Source organism: Pelodiscus sinensis, chromosome 1 (genome assembly GCF_052426305.1).
Source record: "Pelodiscus sinensis isolate ZL-2025 chromosome 1, ASM5242630v1, whole genome shotgun sequence".
Taxonomy (NCBI): Eukaryota; Metazoa; Chordata; order Testudines; family Trionychidae; genus Pelodiscus; species Pelodiscus sinensis.
Window position 1 is genome coordinate 320,739,747 of NC_143052.1, and position 23,725 is coordinate 320,763,471.

The window sequence follows — 23,725 nt, forward strand, 5'->3', positions numbered from 1 at the left end:
AGTTGTTAAGCTCTGTCTGGAGGTGCTGGTACTGCGTCTGGAGGTGCCAATACTGCATACCGGGCAGTACCCTCACAAAAAAAGCACTGATTGTAAATATGTGGAAGCTTCCAATCTTGAAATCTCTGGCACAAACTTGATAAATATGAAATGAAGTCCTCAAAAATTACAATTTAAAAACTTTCCTAAAGTCAAAGTATCCTACTTAACTAAGAAATTAGGTCAGTATAACCACATTGCTCAGGGGCATGAAAAATCCACAGCGCAGAGTAATGCAGATTAGCTGATCTAACCTCTTGTGTGGTCTGAATTCTCTCCTTGAGCCACCTACTACTTCTTGGAGAGGTGCAGTATAAAGTGTCTCCAAAGAAGCACTACAGTGGCACAGCTGTGTTGATGCATCTGTGACAGTGCACCATTTTAAACACAGACAAGCTATAAGTTTGGGAGGGGGTGTCTTTTGGAAACATGGTTGCTGAACAAGAAGCTTCCATCATTAGGTTCAGGTGCATACGAAACAGACCTCTGGTTATCTACCTATACATTCCAAGGTTCTCTAAATCATGTAAATCAAGCCTTCTCAGAAGGCTCAGAACAAAACCAGGGCAAAACGAGGACCTTTCACATGATTCATCGACTATTTTAGATGCTGGCATAGAAAGTATACTAGCAAAGTTTGTAGATAATACCACACTGGAAAGAGTTGCAAGTGCTTTGGAGGATTGGACTAAAAATCAAAACTGAAGAAACTCTCTGAAGTACACAGGATGAAATTCAATACAGATAAATGGAGTATTTTGCACTTATGTGGGAACAATCAATTGCACATAAACAAAATGGGAGATGACTGTTTAGGAAAGAGTACTATGGAAAAGTATCTGGGATTAGATCAGATCACAAACTAAATAAGAATCAAGCGTGTGGCACTGTTGAAAAAATAATAACTCTGGGATGTATTAGCAAGAGCCTGTAATCTAGACATAAGTAGTAATTCCTCCACACTGATATGGTCTCAGCTGAAGTACTGTATCCTGTTCTGGGAACAACACTGTAGAAAAGATATGGACAAATCGGAGAAAGTCCAGAGGAAAACAACAAAAATGATTAAAGGTCTAGAAAACACAATCTACGAGGGAAGACTGAAAAAGCTGGATCTGTTTAGTCTGGTAAAAAGAAAACTGAGACAAGAAACTATAACAGTTTTCAAGTGCATCAAAGATTGTTACAATGAGTAGTGTGAAAAATCACTCTCATCAGCTTCAGAGGACAAGACAAAAGGATATGGTAAGAAGCAATAATCTTAAATTATAGCAAGGGAGGTTTAGGCTGGAAATTAGGATAAATTTCCTAACTTCCAGAGCAGTTAAGCACTGGAACAGATTGCCTAGAAAAGTTGTAGAATCTCCGTCATTGGAGGTTTTTAAGAATACCAAAAACCTGTCAGGAATGGTCTAGTTATTACTTAGACTTGCTTTGAGTGCATGAAACTGGACTTCAATGATTCTATGCCTTTATCTAAGACACCACTTTGGTAATTACCTTTATCTCCAGAAAAGAGTCTTCGGAATATAAGGACACTTTTTATTCAGGATCAAAGAGAAATTACGCTTAGTGATATTATAAGAACTATAAACTATCTCATTACTATGTTGTCTTCATATGTGCAGTCCCCTAAAGCATGAAAAAAATAGTGAGCCATATCCCTGAACTAGCATTAAGAAAGACAATTATTAAAATAAGGCTCTTACTTCTTGTTCCTCTAGACTATAACTTTTTAGAAAGAGAATGCAGATGAGATAATATGTTCTATTGGACCAACTTCTGTTGGTGGAAGAAACAAATATTTGAGTTTCATAAAACTCCACAGGCCAACTCAAAAGTCGAACCAGACTCTGCCACTATATCAGATGCAAAACTTGTAGACATATCTCTTGTGCTATGATGATCAATACACCAATGGCACAAACAAACTGGAGATGGACTTGCTGGTTGCTTGCCTCTACAGTGGAGAAATACTGTCTGTCTTGCGTGATTCAGACAGTTTAAAAAAAAAAAAAGTGCTGTCTACTCCATCTTGCTTTTGGTCAAAAATGACCCACTGCTACAGCAACAGCTCATTTTCATGACCTTTTGGCAGAATATCTGCATTCACTATTGGAGAACTATAAATATTCCCTCCCCACTAAACCTCCACACGCAGCCTGAGGAATGGCCATCATCCTGTCAACTAAGGGGGATTTGTTATCAAGTCTTTCAATAAAAACTACTCCTTTACTGACCAAATAATCAACACTAGACGTCATAAAACTGTCTCCCTTACCCCTCAAGCAGTTGAGCATACCATAATCACAGCCCTTTTTAAAGGTGTGACGTGAAAGGGAGAGATCCTAGATATCAAGCAATATTTCACATTTCCTAATGGCCTGTGGATTTTATAAGGCCATATTCAGATTAAAACTCTACGCTACACTAGACATTTTAGGATTGTCACTATAAAACTGACACTAAAAAATTGACAAGGGAAAATAACCTTTCAGAAATTTTTAATAAAATAGCAAGACTTACAGGCTAGGAGTAACATTAGTTCGAACCAAGGGGTTTGGCTCAAACTAACGCTTCCCGACACACACTTCCTGATTCGAATGAGCTGCGATTCGAACTAGCGTGCCGGCGAGATCATGCTAATGAAGTGCAGGATATTTAAATCCCTGCTTCATCGACTATTTCGAATGCCTGCATTTGCATCCCTAGTATGAACTAGGGTGCAAGTATAGACATACCCATAGTGACTATCTGTTTCCAACATTATGACTTTTCACCAGCTATATATATGATGTTAGCAAATACTTCTAAATTTTAGTTTATTTTTACCGCAGACAATTTATTAATATATAAAATTTCAGGGGTACAAAGGATCAACACAGGTGGCGTACAAGAAATATAATGGATATATAAACCAGAAGACTTTCATCACGGTTTAAAAACAAATACTGATGGTATTTCTTCCTAAATAACAGTGCACTAGTGGTCTCCAAAGAAAAATGTCCACTTTTACACCAAATAGCCAATTTCCATCAAAAATACAAAATGAGAAACACAGTAATTGAAAATACATAGGTGACTGGAAATCTACATTCCTACTGGTTTTTTAAAGATGTTATTTACAGAGTAAACATGTCTACAGTATATTTAAAGAGAACTAGTTTATATAATTTAGGTGAGCTTTCTAAAAGCTTCTGACAAAGTCACTCAACTAGAGGCTATTTAGAAAACTAATCAATCATGTGGTGACAGGTGTATGATGTATTAGGAACTGGCTGCTTTTTTGAAAGGCTCCCAAGGAAATCAAGCAGCAAAGCCATGGTCTGTCACTCATTTTTGCTCCTTTCATCACTCCCTTCTCCAAATTACTTTTTTTTATTATATATAAGGAAAGGATGTTTCACTTTTTTTACTTTTATTTCACTGCTCTTTTTTCTACCCTCTGCCTCTTCTATAATCTACTATTCTCACCTATAGTTTCTATAATTTCTAGTAAGACAGCATTCTTTTTCATTTCTCCTTCACTCTTTAATTTCTTCCATTCTTCTCCTTTGCTCTGTGTTCCTGATTCCCATTCACTGTTAATCACCTTCTACTCCATCTATTTCTCTAATTTCAACTCAACTTCACTTCAACCTCAACTTCAAACCTGATTTCAAGCTCAACTTCATTTCAACCCCCACTATTTTTCTCTCAATCTCGGATCCTCTACCAGTCACCACTTACACTGTTTCCAGTAGGTTTTTCCACACATCCTTCACATGCTCTCTTCACGTACAGTGAAAAATTCCATTCTGTCTTTCTAATTCTCCTTGGCCGCCATAGCCCTGCTCTTATGTCTTACCTCTTTTCACAGTGGCAGAATTTCTGTCTTCCTCCCACACCTAAAAGGTAGGGTTTACCACCTCTCACCCTTATTATTTACACAAAAGTGAAACCTCTCCATCTCCCCGATACAAATCAGCCTCTTCTTTTCTCATCCCCCACACTATGACAGGAAATCTGCCATAAGCTCCCAATTCTCCGAGCCATGAAAGAGTTCCATTGCCACAGGGAGGAGCAGACATTGGTTAGCAACTCTCATTAAGATTAGCAATGGTCCCGGAACATTATGAAGAGTCAAAAACATCTACTGTATATATTTGAGAGTTTGTGCATCTGTCTGTCTGGGAGTCTGTCTGCTCAAGAACCTCTAGAGCTAGGATCACTTAATTTGGTATGCCACTTCCTCTTATCATAACTTAAAGCAAGGTCAGGGTTTGATTGTGCCAGGACAATGGAATGTGCATGAAATGTGACTGTTTTCTCATCAAACAGAAAGGGAGGGCTATGATAGCAGGGACAGTTATACTGCAGAATGACCACAGGTGAGCAGCAAGCACAGGACAACTATAGTCCACAATGACCACAGGGAGGCAAGCAAGCAAGCATGCCTCCAGGTCCCTGACAGCCCCAGAGAGCCACGGAGCAGCCAGCTGCCAGGCAGTGTGGTCCCCACCACTTCTGGCCAGCCTCCGGGAACATGCGGTGGTTGGGCAGCACAGCCCCTGGACCTGCACTCCCAAACCTTCCATCCCCAGCCCTGAAGGACCCGAGCGATGTGGAGTAACTCTTCTAGTATAAATATAAAACGTATCTTACATAATAAAAATACTATTTTGTTCAAACCATAAAAAGTGTATTTAAACATGCATCAAGTGAAATGAAGATTACACACATCCTTCACAACAGACTAGTCTTATGTTTGGTAAAAAGTGTCTCAAATAGAAATGTATACCTCAATAACCATTTAATTACTGTGATCCCCTGAATATTAGATGAAATATGATAGGTAAGAACAATCTGTACAGGCACAATCAATATACTATTAAAAAGAAAAGGACATGATCAAACAAGAAGCAAGATTTTTTTAATTTTTGTATCTTGGCCAAAAAAATACCAATATTCACTTCAAATGAAATGACTCAGGAGCCTGAGGAGTTTTAGGAATTACAATATGGCCCAGATCATCAATTTAACACCAAGTAAGTGAGCTAGTAGCTGTAAGATCTGATCCCCTCTATCTCCAAAACTGTACCTAACTTGTGTTAGCACTCAATTATAATATCCACTTTTCATACAATCAGTGTAAGTTTTTCTCCTATCTATACTACTTTTTTCCTCAACTTCAGACCATGACCTCCTGGTCTACATGCCTAGTAAAAAATACAGATAAGATTACTGATATCACACTACTTTTCTTCTCTTTCTTTTTAATATATTTAACACACACACACACACACACACACACACACACACACACACACACACACACACATCAGCATTTTGTTTTGGAGGTTTTAGCTGGGAGGGGAAGATTATGCTACAGAGGCTAACAGTTTTACATATCTCTCAACCCCAGTTCAAGCATTTTTTAAATCAATTCTTATTAATTCTTTTGATGCCACAAAAATATCCACCAATGTATCTTTCACCTTATAGATAAAATGCACACCATGGTAGGTAAGTTTAAATCTTGCCACTGACAGCCTATTTAGTTTTCTAACTACAGTATGTTACATTTAGCTCCTTTTATCCCAAAGTGCTTTATTAATTAGTAAATATATAGACACACACAGTCCCGCTAAGTACCTCAGCTGTGTGGCAAAGCACCAAACAGCATGTTGCCCAAAAGACGTCTGTCCATTTTGTGCCTCAATTTCCCTATCTGCAATAGGATCATGATAATCCCACAGTCACAGTAGAAGTATATAGTGTAAGCAACAGACATGACATGAGGTTTAATTCAATGATGCCTGTAAAGAGCTCTGAAATCCTTATTTGGAAGATGCTATAATGTTAGGTATTATAACAGCACTATTGTGTTAGGGTGCACACTTAACCAAAGACAGGGGAGCAGGCTCCATGAGATCTTTAATCCAAGCACAATATATATTTTCTTGTTTTTATAGCCCCATCAGGAAAAACTCCACACAATAAAATTCAGGGAACTCTATTTCAATGCCCCCCTCCAGTCAACTCCTCAACCACAACCAGTATAAAAAGAGAAGAAGCTGCTGTCCCAAACCTCATTACTACAAGATGTGGGGCTAGATATGCTCAGCTACACAGAAAGGGCACGTAACTTTAGGGCAGTGGTTCCCAACTCATTTCAGTCCATGGACCACCAGGCCAGGCCAACTGAAAAATTTTCGTAGACCACCTCCTTTTTGAGACGTGATAAAAAAGAGCAGACAAACATTTTGGTTTGAAATGTATTTCTTACTAACAGATTTTTGGATTCTCTTCTCACTGACAAGCTTTTCAATGTTTGGAGTGGTACTTGATAATACACAATGAATATCGCTTTCCACTGCAAGCCGATTCCTCTGTTTAGACTTAACGTGCAACAAACATGAAAATCCAGTCTCACACATATAAGTTGATGCAAATGGCAAAAGAAATCTGACTGCGTGTGCTGACAGATTTGAGTAACTCCCAGTCACACTGGCCCAAAATTTCTCTATGGTAGACTACTGGTACACGTCTTGAGCCGCAAAATCACTTCTCAGATCCAAGAATCCCACTTGCAGATCCTCTGGAACACTATTTACATCTGTTGTAAATGGATTCCCAATGAAAGATAATCCATCCCTTGTCCTGTCCACCTCCAGAAAGTATCGTTGGAATTCGTCTCGTAGCTTCCGTAAATGATCGAGAATTTGCGTCCGAATGGCTTCCTTTTCCCCGAGCATGGCATCCACATATGGAAATTGAACCAAATTATTGCCTTCGACTCTTATGATCCAGAGTTCCAATTTGTCAAGAAAAGTCTTGATGATGCTTTGGTGAGAGAACAGATTTGCACCTTTTCCTTGCAGCTGAAGATTCAGTTTATTCAAGATTCCAAAAATATCGACAAGATACGCAAGTTCTAAATTTGACTGCATCAGCACATTTTGGAATTCCTCTTTCCCTTGAGCCAAGAGAAATAAATCCAAATCCTCTCTCAATTGAAAAACTCTGTAGAGTATGTTTTCCTGCTGACAACCACTTACAGAAGTGTAGAACAGCAACACATCAAAGTCGGAACCCATGTCCAGGCAAAATCTTTTGAATAGTCTGGTGTTCAGAGCCAATGATTTGATGTGATTCACCACTTTTACCAACCCTTTGAAAATGCCATTCAGTTGATCAGGCAATGTTTTTGACGCCAAAGCTTCCCTATGAATGAAGCAATGAACTCCAGTTACCATTGGAGTGCGCTGTTTCACCAGTGTTTGGAAGCCCAATTTTGAGCGCAGCATGGCAGGTGCACCATCAGTGGTTGCCAGGGGTTTCAACCATTGTGTCATCTAATCCTGCTCAGCACAGATCTAAAAAACATGGCAATTAAAATGGCAGTTGCACCACCAATGCATTTACAGCAGCACTCCCATTGTTGCCACCATGGATGAAGTGGCACTATGGTAATGGTTGCGAATTTTAGGAAAATATAGTGCAAGCAAGATCTAAGAAGTGCCCTCTCAGAACAGTGGCAGGGACAGTTCAATGGAAAGGAGCTATAGAATTTAAGATAGAGGAAACCTGCAGGATTCTACAAAAGTTACTTTTAAAATTACAGTATTTTCCATTGTACAGTAAAACCTATTATCCGACACACTCAAGGATTAGGGTGTTCTGGTTATCTAAAAATTCCGGTTATCTGAGGGTCCCATCAACTTAGGAAAAACCAATAGATAATAATAGTAAAGCTCAAGTTTTTAATATTGGTAGTTTTGTAGTGTGAGGCAGTTGGTCTCACATTTCTATTTTGAGTTAAAGATGATCAGTACTTCTTAAATAAAAAATTGTTAAGCCAATCATGGTAAACCAAGCCAGGCCTGTGCACCTGAAAATGTGATAATACTGTGGCTAGGGGCAATGCCGGTTAACAGAGTGCCGGATAATAAAGGTTTCACTGTAGTTTGCAACTGTTGTTATGAAGTCATGTTGGCCCCAGGATATTAGAGAGAGAAGGTGGATGAGGTAATAGCTTTTACTAGACTAACTGCTGTTAGTTTCATCTAGAGCTCTGTGTACCTTGAAAGCTTGTCTCTTTTGTCAAACAGAAGCTGGTCCAACAAAAGATATTATCTCATGTATCTTGTCTTTCTAAAAATTACAGCATTTAATACAAAAACCACCATATAAAATTGAAGAATTGAGATATAATTATCCATTAGAAAGAGGGCAGCATTTTTTAAAAGGATGACGATCTCAGAGATAGCAGTTAAAATCCTTGGGGTGCTAAATTACTTTCTTGGCATTCTTTAATATACCAATATTGAATTACTGATTCTGACTTCACTTCTTTCAAAGGTGACGGTCAAGGACACAGTAACCCGTAGGGAGGACTTGACTTGGTAAAAGAACAATAAAGAAAAATGCTTTTACAACGTACACATTACTATGGGTGAAAGCATAAGAAATATTTTTCCTCTGCTACAGGACAGCAGAGTCGACAACACTACACGGTTGTCTTGTACTTAATCCCAGATTTAAGATTCATTTTTTGAATTCTCCATAATAAAACCAAGTGAAAAATAAATGGCAAGGCATCATATCTTCAACAAATATCAACCACTGCACCAACAGTCTATTAGATTTATAAGAAAAATAACTGATGGGTTAATCTGAAAACATGCACATTTCCATTTGTTTTAAGTTCATATACAGTATACTAAACAGTCATTCATAGTCTTACAAATTATTGTTTAAGGTTTAGCTTGTTTTTTCAATGAATATAAAATCTAAGAATTAAAATTAGACTACTGGTAAGGAAGGTTACCAACTTTCACTATAAAGAAGCTGTAAATGAGCACCCGACTTTCACAATAAGCAATCAAGCTCATTCCATTTCAAAACAAGGCCAAAGAAGCCAATCCCTGAAAGAACCTAAACACGATATGTTACTACATCCACCTGGTGTGCAGTCTGGGTTCTGAGACAGCGGCAGGCCCACTGTGCACTACTGAACTCTCTTTCCCTTGCCCCCACAAACCCATGCTTGCCAGGAGCCAATCAAAATAATTAACTGCAAACTATTCAGCACGCAACCTGCAAGACAATTCCAAATAGTGGATGAAAGTACAATTTAAGCCAATTTTTTCATACAAATCTAAATAAAATAGATAAGCCAAATGCCCTAGTCAATTGGGATAAAAATATTTCATTGTAAAAATGGTATTCAATTATTTCACAGACATACTTCTTCATATTTATGTAAAACTGCAATTTCAGATGAGACCTTGTTAATAAACCTACAGTTTTATGTATGGATGTTCGTCATGTTTTACTGATTTATGACTACTATCAAGGTTGTTCCCCATTTTGGCACTTTTGAGTGCAGAAGATGAGGCCCTGCAAGAGACTTTCAAATACCCTGCCACTAAACGCTTTTATTAAAAAAAAAACCCAGCAACAAGATTCCCTGACCCTGGATGGTATATTGCCACTCCCCAAATGCAAAAACCTGTTTGAGTACCAAGGAAGACACATTTGGGAATTTCTTCCTGGGGGGTACCCTCAAGTTCTTTAGCCCTCTCTCTGGAGAGAGCTTGGGGAAAAAAACCCACTGATTCTCTTAATAGCTGACCTTGCAGTTTTAGGCATGTGCACACAGAATCTTTTGCCTTCTACAACACAGGAAACAGATTGTGGTCTTAAAAAGGTGACTTCTATTAACAAAAAAAAGTATGGAATGACATTATTTGGTTGCTAGATGTTACAGAACAACTGAAAAAATGATTAAAGGCACAGAGAATTGGAATTCAGGTAAAAAATTACAGTGTATGGCAGGGAGTGGAGGGAGTTGGTGGGTAACATGGCCTCAATACAACAAATTCAAAAATAAAAATAACCTGATTTTGTTTAACTAAACATTCCCTACTCACATATCCACTGGTTCAAGGTTTAGTCCTTTGTTAGGCATGGATGTCACTAACTATTCCATGTCTGGCCCCCAGGCTTAATCCATGTCTTCCAGCTCTGCTCTACTCACACAAAGACTGCAGCAGGAAGATCCTGCTTCTAATTCAAAATCTCACACTCTGTTTTCATTGGCTCTTCTGTCTTCCTTCCAATACTTCCAGCTTCCCTATCATTCCTGGAGATCTTTGGGCACAGCTACACTAAAGGGGATGGTCGACTTAAGATACGCAACTCCAGCTACCTTAATTACATAGCTGGAGTCAACATATCTTAAATCACCGTCCAGACAGCAGAAGGCCACTGAGAGCAAATGTTCCCATTGGCTTCCCTTATTTTTCATGAGGAGCAGGAGTACTGGCACCAATGAAAGCATGCTCTCAATTGGAATTAGAGTGTCTTCACTAGACCCACTAAATCAACCCCTGGAAAATCGACCCCAGAAGCATCGATCTTTCATATAGTATAGACATGGTCTTTAGTACCCACTATCAGTGGATATAACCCTTACAAGCAATTTAATTAACTGAATGGCCAGGATGTCCAGAAAAGGGTATTACCCCTCCCATTCATCACAACTACAGTGCACAGTTTCTACTATACTTCCTACTAACTCTGGTTCCCCCTACCCACTTGTAGCAAAAAAGAACACATATTTTGATATTTGTTTGCCAAACACATATATATGTATTTTTAACTTTTGGTTTGAGATTTTAGTTTGGACCCTTTACTTTAAATGCTGGAAATTTTTCATCTATATCTCACCAACACAAAAACAGGCTTTTATATTACAAACTCCGGTTCTGTCTACGCTTCTTTACACTGACAGTCTATGGGTAACTGGAGAACTAGCATGATGAAGATATCATAAATATCAAGCAAGAGAAACCTGGATTTGTAAAGGGTAGCAGGTGGCAGGAAAAATGTATATAAACTAACACGTTTGTTTACACCTATTTAAAATCAAACTCCAGATGGCAGTTCACACATTTTCCAGAATCTCAGAGTTCATATCTAGCTTGATACCTCTACCGTTGACTTACAATATTCATTTATCTTGCTGTTAGTTTAAGTTCTCCCCTCCTACCTCCTCATTATTTCAATCATCCCCAACTATTATAAGAAAGGAATTGATAACTAGGGAAGCAAATCACACAGGTTTTACAATGTCAACAGCAAATTCTATATACAAATGAATCAGAAAGTGAAAGATGCTCTATTCAGGGCCATCAAAAAGTACATGAAAAGGTCTTCATACAAGCCATCACAGTGTAAAAATCCCTTGAAGCTCTCAGCCACTGTGGGGGGGGCCCTCTCGCCACAAGCCACTGGGCCCCTGGAGCTCCAAACCACCAGGGCTACGGGTGACCAATCCCTCCCCCCAGCAGGGCTCAGGCTCTCATTCCTTTCTCCCCCATCCCCGCACAGATTTCAATAATCTCTCCATCAGCCTCCATACCTTATCCTTTTTAGTCAAAATTACCGACAGATTGCATGCTTCCATGACTTTCTGTTTATTGATCCTTATCTGTATGTGACTTTTACTAAAAATAATTATGACCTCATCCATGTCTATATTCACACTTATGTCAGCAAAACTATTGTCCCTAAGGGATCTGAAATAGGTATGTTACCGTGTAATCATTTACATAATTAACTGATAAGACCAGACATATCAGTTAATCCTAGCAGTTACATACTTCCACTCCCCTTTGCTGCCACTGGTTCTGCAGGAGCCAATATGTGCAGGGAGCCGGTACATGGGGGAACCGCCTATCCCCCCCACCACCATGTGTTGCTGCCTCTCTATCAGAGGGAGTAGGCAGGAGCTGGTTCATGCAGGGAGACAGCTTTTAAGCTGACTCCCCTCTCATGTAGACTCCCATGAAGCTGCCTCTTCCACGTCACTCCCCCCGCTACCTCCCATAGAGGCAGCAGCATAGGGAGACAGGTGGGATAGAGAAGCAGCAGCTCAGGAGGGTAGGAGGGATAGAGACACAACAGAATGGGGTTAAAACCCAGCTCCCCATGAGCACCAGCTCCCGCTTGCCCCCCTGCATGTAAACCTGTAACCCACAGAAAATTTCAGTGGTTATACATTTACACAAATACACGATTACTCACAACCCTAAACTGAAAAAAACCAGGGGGGCTCTAGCCATGATCTCTGGAATGGAGTCTCCAGCTGTGAACCTAGGAAGTAGGGGGCTCCATCTGTGACCTTCCAGCAGAAGGTGCCCCACAATGCCTCATTTCAGTTGGTGGAAGAGCTCCTGGTAAGAACACCCACAGCTGACATGATGATATGTCAGTCTAACTTAGGTCAATTTAGGACAACTTCATTTTTACAGATAGATGGAATTATTTTTCTGCTATGTGTTTTCTGGGGCCAAAAATTCTGAACTTTATTTTAGTATTTTTGATAATGAAATCACTTCATTATGTGAACACTAAAGGTCGATTAGTTTTACACATTTTCATTTCTGCTATTTCTCAGACTGAAGATAAAAACATAATTCTGCTATTACAGACGATCCAGATCTTCAACGTGTAGCACATATTACTGGGGACCAACATTTTAAGAACACCCAGTACACAGTAGTTCCCATTATGGAAAGATTTTTAAAAGAACTACGCAACCAAAGTTGGCCGTTCTTATGTAAAATGCACCCAGTATCCTTAGGGTCTTATGAAAATCTGGCACTAAATGTGGGTGCTGAAAAATTCTGGCCTTCATCTTGAAGCATTTCTTAACTACTGTTGAAGATGAAAAAAGCATAAGGTATCAGTTGCAACAGAAAGAGGGACGGATATACTTTTTTCAATGCGACAGATATTGTTACCAAAAACTAGTTAGATTATTGGAAAGGGAATGGTGAAAAAGAAAACAGTGTTATAAACATTATTACATGATTAAATTGAAGACCATGCCACAGAAATCAAGCTAGAAACTCCAAAAAATAAATATAAAGGTAATAGTGGGAGTTAAAGATGCACTATCAATCAATCTGCAGATGCTTGATAAAAGTATTGTAACATGCTAAATGAACAAAAAAAATAATAAAAGTTGCAAAATGGTTTTAAATAAATGGCTTACTATTAACAAGCTGAACTCAGAAGATATTGTGTCCTGGTAGGGACAAGCATGTTCTCAGTATCACAAAAGATAGCTTAAAAGGATAGTGACAGAAATGTAGCCGTGTTAGTCTGGTGTAGCTGAAACAAAAAACAGGACTGTGTAGCACTTTAAAGACTAACAAGATGGTTTAATAGGTGATGACCTTTCGTGGGCCAGCTTTCGTCTGGCCCACGAAAGCTCATCACCTATTAAACCATCTTGTTAGTCTTTAAAGTGCTACACAGTCCTGTTTTTTCTTAAAAGTATAGACTGTGTTGTACATTAACAAGACAGATCAAAAACCCACTGAATTGAGTGGAAACCAATTGACTTAAATTGGCTTTGGATCAAACTCTAAATACAACAGCAGGAAGTTACTCTGTAAACAGATTTATTTTAAAAATGACACCATTTAACTTTTGCTTTGGGGTTTTAAAGCAGTATTTGTCAAAGCTGAAGTAAGTCAGCACATTCCTAGAATTTTAAGCCACTCTAGCATAAGGACATCGAAATATACATATTTTAATGCACAGACAATGAATAATCCATCTTTAGAAGTTCTTGGCTTAAAAAATACTAAGTTAATTTACCTCAAATATGGATTGTTTTTTCTATGAACAAACCAAGTTTGATGTTTTTAACTTCAGCTATTTTAGAGCTACATGTACATCAGGTTTCAGTCAAAACAGCACTGCCTACTCATATGTCAAAATAGCCCATCAGTTTTGCCTAGATATTCCTAAAAATTCATATTTGGGCTGAGACCAAACATAACATGTTTCACACAAAAAGGAATTTGTTTGAAAAAACATGGAAGAATTAATTAAAGGAATTAAAACAGAAAAATAGAACAAATCCTCAACTAACTTATTACCTGCAAGCAAATGGTATGATATGAAAAGGAGGTAATCACTTGATCTAAGATAATAGATAAGCATAATAATATTTTAGCTGTTTCATCAAATATTATTTTAAAATTAATTTGCCCTTTAGCATGAACACATCTGAAGTTTGCACAGTAGCATGTTCCACTAGGAAATCTCATTTCCTGGCATCAAAGGGTTAATTATAAATGCTTCCAATTCTAATTTTGAGTAAGAGATTTTGTTCTATGTCAGCAATATGAAGAAAGGAGATCAATTACATTTCAGAAACGAAGTCAGAAAAAGCAACGACATGGCAGCAAACACATTACAATGCTTCCATGTGAGAAAATGCTTAATGGACTTTGAATAAAGTTGGTGATGTAGCAAACAGACAATTTTTCAAAGCTATGCTGATTTGCATAGCTAAAAGCTAGTACAGGGCTACTCAACACGCAGCTTGTTTCTTTGCAGCCCGTGGTGCAGTTTGGGTTTATGTGGAGCTCAACACACAGCCCGTGGGTAGGAGTCAAAACAAAAAAGTAGTCAATATAATGGTCTTCTGTTGATATGCATTTTAGTAGTTACATTCCTGGACTATCATTGCGCATAAAAAGTTCTGTCACATGGGTGAAAATTGGGGGAATACTGCATTTTACTAATATCAGCAGAACTGATTTAAATGGGGCCTGCGTGTTGTGTAATCTTGCCTTAATCTTTGTATTCACACCTGTCAGTGTGAACGAAGCTATTTGCATTAGGGATGTAATAGTGTAGTCGATTAACTGATAAGCAAAAGATTACAGATTGATGCTATAGACTACACGCATTTCTTCCTCCCTACCCCCCAGTAAATTTTTTAGCAGGGTGGCCAGCAGCCTGGCTCAGTTCTGGCTCACACTAGGTCTGGGATCTACCTCACTATGGCTCTGCATTTAAAGCGTACAAGGAGCCAGGCAGCCCGATTTAGCTCCAGTTCGAGCTGTGTCCGGGAGTTCAGACTCTCCTTCCCCCCCCCAGACAGGGGCTGCTGCCACCCCGCAATGCTGTCTCTTTATCAGAAGTAGCAACACAGGGCAACAAGCAGCTGGTCTGCAAGAGGAGCTGTTTTTTAAAATGGCTCCCCTTGCAAACTAGCTCTCGCCTGGCACCCTGCACTGCTGCCAGCTCTGTCCCCAGGGACTACAGAATAGTCGACTAACCGATATGAATTCATGAGGTTACTCGACAATTCAATTCACCGATATTTAACGTCCCTAATTTGCATATATATTTGAATGTATATACAACCACACAAGTTGTGGCCCTATGAGTATCACTGTGGCCCTATGAGTATCACTGTGGCCCTGAAACTTCCAGAGTTGAGTAGCCCTGGGCTTGAACTATCCTTGAAGAGAAGGGGGGGGGGGGGGTGAAATACGGACCAAGAAAATCCATTAATCTAAACTCTGAATTTCTTTATCAATCCATTAGGATGAAGTTGGAGAACAAGGTGTGCCTCCCCCTTTTTCCTTTGTGGATATGTTTTGCTTAGAATAAAAATTTTGTTATGGTGTTTACTAAAAGCCTAGTGGTAGGTTAGATATGTATACTTTCAGAAAGTGCTAGCAAATCTATCTTTAGCGTGCTTCTATTTTTTAATCCTCCTCCCCAGCGAACTAGGGATGTGAATGAGTAGTCCATTAGTCAATTAACTGATAAAACCATTTTATCAGTTAATCTAGCCAACTACACACATTCCCCTCCCCCTTAGAGGCAGCAAGGAGGGCGAAGCAGGAGCTAGGGCTGGGGGGAGCCAACTTAAAAGGATTGTTAGGAAGAGATGGGATCCACCTAACCAAGAGAGGAAAGAGCATCTTCCCAAGGAGGAACGAGCAACAAAGGAGGACTCCTGATTCAGATGGAGAAGGCAGGGCGATCAACTGGTTATCTAAGGTGTTGTACACCAATGTGAGAAGCCTGGGAAACAAACAGGAAGATATGAAGCTCTGGCCCAGTCAAAGAACTATGATTTGATTGGAATAACGGAGACATGGTGGGATGACTTGCATGACTGGAGCACTGTCATGGAAGGGTATAAACTGTTCAGGCAGAACAGGCGGGGGAGAAAAGGAGAAGTTGCATTGTAAGTAAGAGAGCAGTATGATTGCTCAGAGCTCCAGTACTTAGAGGGAGAAAAGACTGTTGAGAGTCTATGGGTTAAATTTAGAGGTGCATGCAAAAGGGAAGATGTTGTGGTCAGTGTCTGCTATAGACCACCGGATCAGGTGGATGAGGTAGAGGAAGCTTTCTTTGAACAACCGAGAAGCTTTCAGATCACAGGCCCTGGTTCTCGTGGGGGACTTTAATCACCCTGACATCTGTTGAGAGATCAATACAGTAGAACACAGGCAATCGAGGAAGTTTTTGGAGAATGTTGGGGATAACTTCTTGGTACAAGTGCTGAAGGAACCAACCAGGGGCCATGCGCAGCTTGAACTGTTGCTCACAAACAGAGAGGAACTAGTAGGGGAAGTAGAAGTGGATGACAACCTGGGAAGCAGTGATCATGAGATAGTAGATTTCAGGATCCTGACCAAAGGAAGAAAAGACAGTAGCAAAATATACACCCTGGACTTCAGAAGAACAGACTTTGACTCCCTCAGAGAACTGATGAGCAGGATTCCCTGGGATGCTTATGTGAAGGGGAAAGGAGTCCAGGAGAGCTGGCAGTATTTTAAAGAAGCCTTATTGAAGGCACAGGAAGAAACCATCCCGATGCGCAGAAAGAAAAGCAAATATGTTAGGCGGCCAGATTGGCTTACCGGGGACATTCTTGGTGAGCTTAAACACAAAAAGAAAGCTTACAAGAAGTGGAAACTTGGACAGATGACCAGAGAGGAGTATAAATATATTGCTTGAGAATGCAGGGGAGTTATCAGGAAGGCAAAAGTGCAATTGGAATTGCAGCTGGCATGGTATGTGAAGGGGAACAAGAAAGGTTTCTACAGGCATGTTAGCAATATGAGGGTGATCAGAGAGGGTGTGGGGCCCTTACTGGATGAGGGAGGTAACCTAGTGACAGATGATGTGGGAAAAGCTGAAGTACTCAATGCTTTTTTTGCCTCTATCTTCACAGACAAGGTCAGCTCCCAGACAAATGCACTAGGCAACGCAGTATGGGAAGGAGGTAGACGACCCTTGGTGGGAAAAGAACAAGTTAGGAACTATTTTGAAAAGCTAAATATACACAAATCCATGGGCCCAGATTTAATGCATCCGAGGTACTGAGAGAGTTTGCAAATGTCATTGAGGAGCCTTTGGCCATCATCTTTGAAAACTCGTGGAGATCGGGAGAGATCCCTGATGATTGGAAAAAGGCAAATAGTGTGCCCATCTTTAAAAAAGGGAAGAAGGACAATCCAGGGAACTACAGACCAGTCAGCCTTACCTCAGTCCCTAGAAAAATCATGGAGGGGATCCTCAAAGCATCCGTTTTGAAGCACTTGGAAGAGGGAAAAGTGATCAGGAATAGTCAACATGGATTCACAAAGGGCAAGTCATGCCTGACCAATCTGATTAGCTTCTATGATGAGGTAACTGGCTCTGTGGGTATGGGAAAGTCAGTGGATGTGATATACCTTGACTTTAGCAAAGCTTTTGATACGGTCTCCCACAATATTCTTGCCAGCAAGTTAAGGAAGTATGGATTGGATAAATGGACTATAAGACGGACAGAAAGCTGGCTAGACTGTCGGGCCCAACAGGTAGTTATCAACGGCTCGATGTCAGGTTGGCGGTCGGATTCTAGCGGAGTGCCTCAAGGATCAGTTCTTGGACCAGTTTTGTTCAACATCTTTATTAATGATCTAGATGAGGGGATGGATTGCACCCTCACCAAGTTTGCAGGTGACACTAAGCTACGGGGAGAGGTAGATACACTGGAGGGCAGGGATAGGATCCAGAGTGACCTGGACAGATCAGAGGATTGGGCCAAAAGAAATCTGATGAGGTTCAACAAGGAGAAGTGCAGAGTCCTGCACTTGGGACAGAAGAATCCCAAGAATTGTTACAGGCTGGGGACTGAATGGCTAAGTAGCAGTTCAGCAGAAAAGGACCTGGAGATTACAGTGGATGAGAAGCTGGATAGGAGTCAACAGTGTGCCCTTGTCGCCAAGAAGGCTAATGGCATATTAGAGTACACTAAGAGGAGCATTGCCAGCAGATCCAGAGAAGTGATTATTCTCCTTTATTCAGCTGTGGTGAGGCCACAACTGGAATATTGTGTCCAGTTCTGGACCCCCCCAGTATAGAAAGGAGAGGGTTCAGCGGAGGGCAACCAAAATGATTAGGGGGCTGGAGCACATGACCTATGAGGAGAGACTGAGGGATTTGGGCTTATTTAATCTGCAGAAGTGAAGAGTGAGGGGGGATTTGATAGCAGCATTCAACTACCTGAAGGGAGGTTCCAAAGAGGATGGTGAAAGGCTGTTCACAGTAGTGACAGATGGAGCAATGGCCTCAAGTTACAGTGTCAGAAGTGTAGGTTGGATATTAGCAAAAACTATTTCACGAGGAGGGTGGTGAAGCACTGAAATGGGTCACCTAGGGAGGTGGTGGAATCCCCATCCCTAGAGGTTTTTAAGTCTCGGCTTGACAAAGCCCTGGGTGGGTTGATTTAGTTGAGATTGGTCCTGCCTTGGGCAGGGGGCTGGACTTGATGACCTCCTCAGGTCTCTTCCAGCTCTATGATTCTATGAACATGCCTACAGTGAACCGCTCAAGTGCCTATAACTGTTGATGTTCACAGGTTTCCTAACCTACAACAGAATGAAACTGATATTCTTTTTGTAAGTTTTAGTGCTGCCCAGAGTCTCAAAAGCAATAATGAAAACAAACAAGACTTTAGTCAGTTTTCACTTGACTGCAGCACAGAAGTGGACAAAAAATGATCATCAGCAGAGGCATTGGAGTTCCATGTTTACAATTACAAATTTAGGAAGAAATTCAGATCATATTAGGAAGATTTTTTGTTATGAGTGAATGGGTCAGAAACCCTTTATAGATGTAGATATAGATATAGATATATAAAAACATGTAAAAGGTTAAACAGTTACTAGGTAAGCACCAGCCTTATCGGCATGCTTACCAAATGACCAGTTATGACCCAGCTGATGGGAGCAGCCCCTTCTCCCCCGACCATGGCAGCCCAGCAGACAGGACCCTAGCCCCTGTGGCTGAGGTAGCCCCCCACTACCCACAGCCACAGAGAGGCCAGGGCAGAAGCAGTCTCTCACCACCCATGGCTGCAGTGGGGCTAAGGCTGGAGCAGTCTCCCTGGCTGCTGCAGCTACTGCATGGCAAGCCAGGAGCAGCTCCTCCACCACCAACAGGTGGTTAACTGATAAACAAATTGTTTCACCAGTTAACCAATTTAGGCAGTTTTTACTTCCCTGATATAGATACACACACCCCCACACACATTTAGATTCTGTAAAAGTTGATGGTGATTTCCTACGAAATCATCTACTGTCCACATGCAAATGGATTTTTCAAGTTCTGATGGTAAGTGACATGCAAAGTCCATGCATTAGGATTATATTTATATTGAATCCCCTCCATTCTTAGATGTGGTGTGTTAATATAACTTAATATCTTCCTTACTAAATTTTATAACTGATTTGGAAAAAACAAGAGGAAGAACTTCAAAATTACCTGGAATTCTTAAAGAAGGCATTTTTAAATACATCTGAACTCAAAGGCACAAATCTAATAAAACAACCTATTTACAATTGGGAAGCATGACTATGGAGCTACACCGCTACCAGCTTCAAATTCTAATACACAGACAAGAGATACTATTTATTAAACTGCTCAGAGCTCTTCCCATGCCTTCTAGAAGCAAAACCTCTCCCAACATGTATTCAGTGAATGAAAGGTCAACAGTCAAAAACCTAAAAGCAATATAGAGAAGGTCACCAATGAACCAGCTAAGCTATAGTTTCTGCTTTAAGTCATCAATTGATGGAAAAAGTAAATGTTGTCTTTACCAAAATTTATAGACTATTATTATTACAAAGGAAGAAGAGAAAGACAGAGCAAGAGTGCTGAGTTTATTTTTTTATATTACTGAAAATCTGTAAACGTGCTTTTAAGATTTCCACCTAATGGCTATTAGGGATGTAAAAATTTGTCTAAAAATGTAACCATGTGACCACTAAAAATCTCTAGATAGATAGATAGATAGATAGATAGATAGATAGATAGATAGATAGATAGATAGATAGATAGATAGATAGATAGATAGATAGATAGATATTGCAAAGCACACAGTGAAGCCTCCCGGGGAGCAGGCACACAGCCCCTGCTGGCAGGGAGCCAGAATGTGATTGTAATGGAAACTGATTAGCTGAGACTTCTTGGTTAACCATTTAAATAGTTACACTTTTACATCTCTAGCGGCTATATGTATGACTTTTTTAAAAAATATGATATTAACTTCACAAGCATATAATACAATACAGCATACAGTACTGAAGTCAAAAGATTAGCAAAGAAGTTTTCCACAGGAAGATATTCTGATACATCTCAACTCATAAATAAAATCAAAAGTAATTGTTAGATTTAATTTTGTCCTGGGACCTCAAAATCATTTTGCAAACACTGTTCAACAAAGCTGATGAGCATCTTCTGAAGTTCAGACACTGAATGGTAGGAATGGAATAGTTATATGAGAGACTTACGTAACTACCAAGGATTTTTCGTAATGAACCACCACACCCAAAGGTAGAACTGTAGTCACAAAATGTAAAGTGTTCTATATATTTGGTGGAGCACACTGATTCTAGGATAAACTAAATTAGGGAGCTGTGCTCCCTGCTTGCTATACTTGCCAACCCCCCAGCTGTCCGCCACAGCTGGATGGTGACCTCCCCGCATACCTGTGCTGCAGAAAGAGAAGGGCTAGACCACAGGGCCTGCCCCAGGATCGGGATTGTGGACAGGATGCTGTGCCCAGATGGGGGCTGGGCCCTGATCGGGCAGGGTGTCTGGCCGGGGGGAGGAGTGAGGAGTGGGCTGGGAGTGCTGGGTCTGGGCATGAGGAATTGAGGGGGCACTTTTTTTTCCTCATGCCATGCACTGCTCCCAGGAACCTGCTGTTCCAATGGGCAAGCCACCTCCAGCCCCGCTTCTACTTATGGGTCCAACACTCTGTGACCCGGCGAGGAACCACTGCCTGCCTGGCACGGAACCACTGCCTGCCTGGCGCGCCAGCCTCGTGTCCTCCCTCCTCCCCAAGATTACAGCACCAGCACTGGCTTCCTGCGGGAATAAGGGGGAAGAGAAAGTCCTTAGGCTCCGCACTGAATCCAGCTGGCGGGGAAGCACATGAGCTGATGGTCAGGAGGGGAGGAGAAATACCCCAGCCCGCTCCTACACTCTCCCTCCCCTGCAAACCCCTACACCCCCAACCTGCTCCTGCATCCTCCCCCCCCCCAGCCAGACGTCACACCTTCCTGCACCCAAACTCCCAGGAAGGTCCAACCTGTACAATATTTATATTCCAATTGATATATTTTATAATGATATGGTAAAAATGAAAAAATAAGATTTGTATTTTTTTAGGTCTGATTCTGTAAGAAAGTAAATTGTAAGTCAAGTAAAACTTGGGAGCATAGCAGACAAACCAGACTCCTGAAAGAGGTACAGTAATCTGGAAAGACTAGGAGCCACTGACCTAAGTAACCATCTGCAGACAGTTTTCCAGCCTCTGCTGTTGCTCAAAGCTTTCAAAAATCCAGTAAACTTGACAAGACTGCATCTTGTTTCATTGCAGTTATTCAAAAACCCAGACATCTATGAAACTGATAGCTACCATGACAATTTCATGCTACTGCTTCAGCAACAGGAGCAAGCACAGGATTTTGAGCCAATATACTGTACTGTAGGAGAGGACTTCCAAATTTATGAGACATCTGACTCATGAGCTTGTGAGGCCAATATAAAATACAGTGCAACCAGAGCCTAAGAACACCACAGTGGCAGGGATACCTGCTTTTTTCCCTTTCCCAGGGCTAATTTTCATAATGGTAATGGTCTGGTAGCACTCTATAGACTAACAAAACATGTAGATGGTATCATGAGCTTTCGTGGGCACAGCCCACTTCTACAGATGACCAGAGTTATGATTAGAGGATAAGGAAACTCAAAATAAATAGGAGAAGGGAAGGGGGGGGGAATGTTCTGTCGCCCACCCCCCTACCTCTATGCATAAAGTATCAGGAGAAAGGGTACTAAACTTGAGTAGATAAAGATCAAAGTCAGTGGTTGGATAAGGCAGGAAGGATGGTTCCTTATCCTCTAATCATAACTCCAGTCATCTGTAGAAGTGGGCTGTGCCCACGAAAGCTCATGATACCATCTACATGTTTTGTTAGTCTATAAAGTGCTACCAGCCCATTTGCTTGCTGTTTTTTTTTCTGTAACAGACTAACTCGGGCTACCCTCTGAAGCTCCTTTCACAATGGTGTGTGGCTTCTCAATCTCATGAGTAAGTGACCATATGTTGTTAGATCTGATGTAGGGCTAATTCTCTGGCTAGCAACCTTTCATAATTTTGTCAAAGCAGCATTGCCGAAGCAGGGTATTATCCAAAGTGCAACTTGCCCAGGGCACTGGATATAACCACATTCTGTCTCTCCAAGTTCCAAAAGGTTAAAATAACCTTCCCGTCCTAAACTTCTCTATTAAAAACAGCTTCAGAGGAATACCTGGGTGCATTGTTTTTTAAGTTTTCCCCAGTTATAGACTAACAGTCCAGCAACACCTTCAAGACTAACAAAACAGGCAGACGGCATCATGAGCTTCCCTGGGCTCAGCTACCTGTGTTCTTAGCCTTGAAGGTGCTGCTGGACTATCCCTTGTTAAAAACAGCTGCCTTCCACCTGCGCGTGAAGGGACCTGAGAGGGCAGGTCCTGCTGTTTGGAGTCTCTGCTGCGCTGGCAGGCTCCCCGCGCGGTGGGGCTATTGGCCAGGCAAGGGAGCACCACGCCCACGTAAGAGCGCAGCGACCGAGGGGCCAGGCAGGTACCTGGCGGCCTGCGCACGCAGCAGGGGCGGGGCGAGCCAGGGAGAAAGGCGGGGGCACGACGCCCCCCAGGGAGGGGGCACTGGCGGGGTGGTTGGGCTCTCACCTGCACGAGCAGCGCCTCTCGCTCCCGCCGCCGCTGCTCCTTCCGCGCCGCCAGGCTCCGCTCGCTTTCAAACCCGGACGCCATGGCCAGGAGCTGCCGGAAAGCGACGGCGGGGCCGGCTTGCAGCACGGCGCTCGCGGAAAACGCCGTAAAGCGAGTCGCCGCCTGCCCGGCCTCTGCGGACCCGGCTTTGCACTCCCAGCTCCAGCCGGGAGGAGCCGCCCTTCTGGGGGGGGGGGAGGCTCTCGTGTGTGGCCCTGGCCGCTGAGAGCCCCGCCCCCCCGCGGCCGGGAAAGGGAGGGACGGGCTCGGCCTCTGTCCGGCCGCCTCCTTGGCCTGGAGCTTTCTGGAGCCTTTTAGTCACTTGGCCCCCTCGCCATTATCCCCCCCTCCCGCTCGGCCCCGGGCGCCTTGCTGCACCCTCACAGACTCAGGCAGCAGCGTGGGGAGGCACAGGGGAGCCCGCACTGCGGGGAGCCGGCTTTGAAGCCGGTTCCTATGGAGCTGTCTCTCCCTGCACCGCTGACTTAGAGGCGGCAGCAGGAGAAGGGGTCCGCCTGCTCCTGCCTCCCCCGACCAC

At 41.8% G+C, this 23,725-nt stretch overlaps 1 protein-coding gene across 2 annotated transcripts in view; it reads right to left on the bottom strand.

Annotated features, from left to right (window-relative positions):
* CWF19L2 (CWF19 like cell cycle control factor 2) overlaps positions 1-23,522 on the bottom strand; it is a 173,487-nt gene extending 149,965 nt beyond the window's left edge. The window contains exon 1 of one of the 2 annotated variants that reach the window (XM_089775683.1): positions 23,146-23,522. In XM_089775683.1, coding sequence (XP_089631809.1) covers positions 23,146-23,229 — 84 coding nt within the window. In that variant the 5' untranslated portion in view covers positions 23,230-23,522. The remainder of the gene's footprint in view (positions 1-23,145) is intronic. The other variant, XM_089775682.1, reaches the window with a different exon arrangement.
* Positions 23,523-23,725: the final 203 nt, after the last annotated feature.